The 4,600-nt window shown below is 41.0% G+C and overlaps 1 protein-coding gene across 1 annotated transcript; it reads left to right on the forward strand.

Annotated features, from left to right (window-relative positions):
- Window positions 1–391: 391 nt before the first annotated feature.
- Window positions 392–1,142, forward strand: LOC108381165 (cell wall integrity and stress response component 2-like; the record flags this gene model as incomplete). Its single annotated transcript, XM_017637578.1, has 1 exon — window positions 392–1,142. A coding segment is annotated over exon 1 (751 nt), but the record flags the coding sequence as incomplete, so codon positions are not given.
- Window positions 1,143–4,600: the final 3,458 nt, after the last annotated feature.

The raw sequence follows: 4,600 nt of genomic DNA on the forward strand, positions 1-4,600 counted from the left end.
CATTGCGACGAGCAGCACGACTTACGCGCACGTGCTGCACCCACACACATCCGCATACACCTGCAAACCGAGCCCACATATGCATGAAAGTTTTAACCCACCAAAAGAGAAAATAAGAGCAAAAAAGCATACACCAGAGCCAAAAACACCAGCAATCCAGAGCGAGGAAGTGCGTAGAGGCAGTCGAAAATGACTGGCTGCGAATAAATGCTGACAATGACAATATCCGAAACAGCGGAAACGGATGTCAGTGCGCAAACAAATGCAAACACAGTAGAAGTGGCTACGGCAACAACAATAACATAGAGGTCACTGCAGCTGTGATTCCCTTCCACCACCGACCATCGACCCTCGCTCCTTGCAACGCAACGCGAATCTGAAGCCGCTGGCCATGCCGCTTACACTGGATGCGCGCACGAGCGCGACAACTTTCGCCAGCGCCGGCGCAAGCCATCAATTATTGGGCAATGCCATCGGCGACCACAACAACATCGCCGACAACAATGCGGATGCGGCCTTTTCCAACAATTTGACCGCCACCATCACATCAATACGCTCGAATGTGACGCGCGTGCTCTACATGTACTTCCAGAATGTCACAGACGAGCATGGCTATGGGGCGGCTACAACGCCTACCACCACTACAACAACTAGCAACAGCAACAGCAGCAGCATCAACATCGCGACAACCACAGAAAGGCTTTCGAACCTCGACGCTAGTGCAACAGATGCGTTAATTGGCGCGGCTGTAGATGCGACGGACCAACGCGCCGGCTCCACGCTGCTTGGCACCGCCAAAACATTGCTGCAAGCGCCGCTTAACGCATCCAGCACTACGACCGGCTTCCTAACGTCAGCGTCCGCTAATGTTACGCGTGCGGCGTCAACGCTAGTCAATGCCACTGCTTATATTTCGTCCTCTGCTGCCGCCTATGCCACCGAATTGCTCAATTCGACGACGACAACAACAACGACAACGACATCGGCGGCAAGTGGCATAGCTAGCGCGAGTACGAGCGCAGTGAACGGCAGCAGTGTTTTAACCACCGCGCCCAGCATCATTTACCCGCCCTATCAGGTCGCCATACGCAGCTTTGAGAATTGCTCGGCGCTCTTTGCCAATTATACGCGACCGCAAAATGGTAAGTAGCCACAGTTGTCATAGCAGTAACAATATCAGCTTACCGCAACGGGCAACAAATGCTGAATTATGTAGGAGCTTATGCCTGATGAAGCGGTCAGCTGCAATTGTTGTTGCCGATGCAATTTTTTGTTTTTATTATTATGCCTTATTATGCAGAGTATTAAAGTGGAGGGCAGGACAGGACAGGGTGTGCAACGGTTTTGNCCTGATGAAGCGGTCAGCTGCAATTGTTGTTGCCGATGCAATTTTTTGTTGTATTTCGTGGTTATTATTATGCCTTATTATGCAGAGTATTAAAGTGGAGGGCAGGACAGGACAGGGTGTGCAACGGTTTTGCTTTGATCAGGCCGGTGAGGTCAAGCGCACACACATACAAGCGCGTGTGTATGATTTTTGGCGCTGATTGTCATCAATGACAGTTTAGCGATGATTTATTAATCTGCGAGACAGCTGCGTGCTTTGAAAATTCTCACTTTCGCTTACCTTCGTGAATCTATATACACACATACATATTCTTTCATGCTTCCACATATGTATGTATTAGCGTGGGCTGAAAACCCGCTTTTTTAGAACTTTGATTGATAATAGCAAAAATATGATTCATTATGCTTANGCTTTGATCAGGCCGGTGAGGTCAAGCGCACACACATACAAGCGCGTGTGCATGATTTTTGGCGCTGATTGTCATCAATGACAGTTTAGCGATGATTTATTAATCTGCGAGACAGCTACGTGCTTTGAAAATTCTCACTTTCGCTTACCTTCGTGAATCTACATATGTATATACGTACATACATTCATATTCTTCCATGCTTCCACATATGTATGTATTAGCGTGGGCCGAAAACACGCTTTTTTTAGAATTTTGATTGATAATAGCAAAAATATGATTCATTATGCTTTAAAAAAAATCTGTGTGAAATTTGGAATTTTTCGGCCAATATTCTAGGCTCGCCTAAGTCCATCAAAGTTCATTATGCTCAAAAAATAAAAATTAATAAATAAATTAATTAATACATTTTTTTACTAAAATTGCAATAATTTTCGAAAGTATTAGTCCTACATAATTTGGTATATGGACCTTTTTTGTAGAGAACTGACGTTAGCTAAGAAACAATTTTTTTAGTACTTGAACTTTGTTGGACTTGGGCGAGCCTAGGATATTGGCCAAAATTTTTCACCTTTCACTCAGATTTAGAGCATAATGAACCATATTTTTGCTATTACCAATCAAAATTCTAAACTAGTAATTTTTAGCAAAAAAAAAACCGACTTCAACTCCCATATAAAAAAAAAAATATATATATATATCTCATGATCCACTGATCGGATCTCAACCAGATTAGTATGCGACCACCTCTGATGCAAAATTTCGAATCGGTTCAAATTATCGAAATCGGTTGACGCGGTCCAAAGTTATGCGGTAACATACATAAAAAAAAAAAAAAAAAAANAAAAAAAAAAAAAAAAAAAAAAATATTCCGACGAACTGATAACCTCCTCCTTTTTTGGAAGTCGGTTAAAAAGCGGATTTTCGGCCCACGCTAGTATGTATGTAAATATGTATTTGTGTGAACTAAGCCAGTCTTAATACAGCGAATCATTTTCAACTAGCTGCTGCACAGTGGTTCAATACTTGAATGTATTTTTTATAATTCACTTGTATTAAATTTTTGTGCAAGATGCAGAAAAAGTAGCAATTTTGAAGAAAATTGACTATTCTGTTCCAGTTAATAAATGTTACATAATAAACACTTACTGAAAACAATTGGAGATTTCCCCCAAAACGAAACAAATTCACAAGAAAAATTTTAAATGTTATTAAACAAAATTTAATCAAAACAATATTTTTTTTTAGTTTTTAGAAAAGGTTTGGTTATGCAGTTTTATAGATAGTTAGTATAATAAAGTGCAAGTTGCAAGTGGGTAAGAGTTCGCGTTGATTTTTATTAATTTTTTTCGATAACTTTTCGAGCACATCTGCGTGTTGCGTAGTTTATATTCTTACTATATTTATATGTATATTGTTAAAAATCAACGCGAACTCGTATCCACTTGAAATTATGAATAGTAAATGCCAGTTTTGAACCACTGTGAGCTGTGAGTGATGCATATTTAACGAGTATGAAATTTGCTTCTGTTACATATCTATTGATCCTGAATTTGATTGATGATATGCTTGATGGGTAGCTTGCAGCCATTCTAATCAATTTTGACCAATCACGGGTGGCTATAAATAAAATAAATAGTATCAATTAGTCGTTGATAGTTTTTTAAATTGTATGGCAGCCGAGGAGATAATTTGACGCGTGTAGCAGCTAATGAATCTGGAAGATTAACTGTATTGTTCAGTTCAATTCCTACTTCTAAATGAGAATCACCGATACTAAATGACAAAGATCAAAATATTATAATCGAAAGTAAATCAGACCGCACATCTTACCTAGCCGAACCTGCCATAGCCTAAGCTAATCATAAAAATTATTAAACTTCCATCTTTAGCAACCTCGTTCATAAGTTCTGAGATTTTTTACACTTCCCATAACTGGTCTGCCCTCAGAATCAAATTCTACTTTGCTTCAATGCCACAACACAAACCTTCAACTATTAATCTCTATCTATCTGAACGCATAACCTCATGCTGCATGCCAAATGTGTATTTTCGAATTGAAAGCAATTGCAACACCTTGGTAAAGTGACAGAAAAGCATTAAAGCTTGTTAGCACACGAATTAACAAAGTTATCGGACAGCTTGGTGGCATAAATCACACTGCTTTCCTAGGGTATTAGAGTGAAAGGTTTGATTTGTTGGTGGCATATTTGATTGCTCGGATGACCGCAGCTGGCGTTACACTATCGGTGCAGCCAGCAGCGGCGAAAGCTGGCAAGAGTAGCAGACGGGCCCGATAAATGTGAAGATTGCAGGATGATGTTGTAGCAATGATGGCTGAAGAAGTATGCCGGATACATGCCACAATAGCTTCAGCTTGCCAATGCCTTTTGCCTTCCCAGCCCGTACAATTTCCCAGCTTTTAATTGGAAATTTCGACAATTCCCAAACGAAGCACGGGGTAGAGAAGCCAGGGAGTGAAGGCATTCCAACTGAGGCAGTTACAGCAGTAGAGCCGCATTAATCGAATCAGCAAAAGCAAAGGTTGGCAGTTGCCAGCTTAACTACTGGCATTTGGACGGTCGACACGTTCGCATTCTCAGCTGCCAACTGTCTGCCTAATATAGCCATTTGCCTAACTTCAACCACTGCAGCTTAAGTAAGTACTGCGTAGCTTCACTATAGGCTTAAGTTTTTTTGACAAAACCACAAGCATGTTCTGCTCGTAACACTCTATGCCTGCTGCTGTCCTTCATTTCAATCATATGCAAATCAAATGTGGTTTAGAAAAAGCAATCGACATAAGCGGAGTACATCAATGCACCTCAAATAGGTTTGGTACGCCA

The sequence above is a fragment of the Rhagoletis zephyria genome, unplaced genomic scaffold (genome assembly GCF_001687245.7).
Source record: "Rhagoletis zephyria isolate East Lansing unplaced genomic scaffold, Rhagoletis_zephyria_1.1 Rzeph_scaffold_21636, whole genome shotgun sequence".
Taxonomy (NCBI): domain Eukaryota; kingdom Metazoa; phylum Arthropoda; class Insecta; order Diptera; family Tephritidae; genus Rhagoletis; species Rhagoletis zephyria.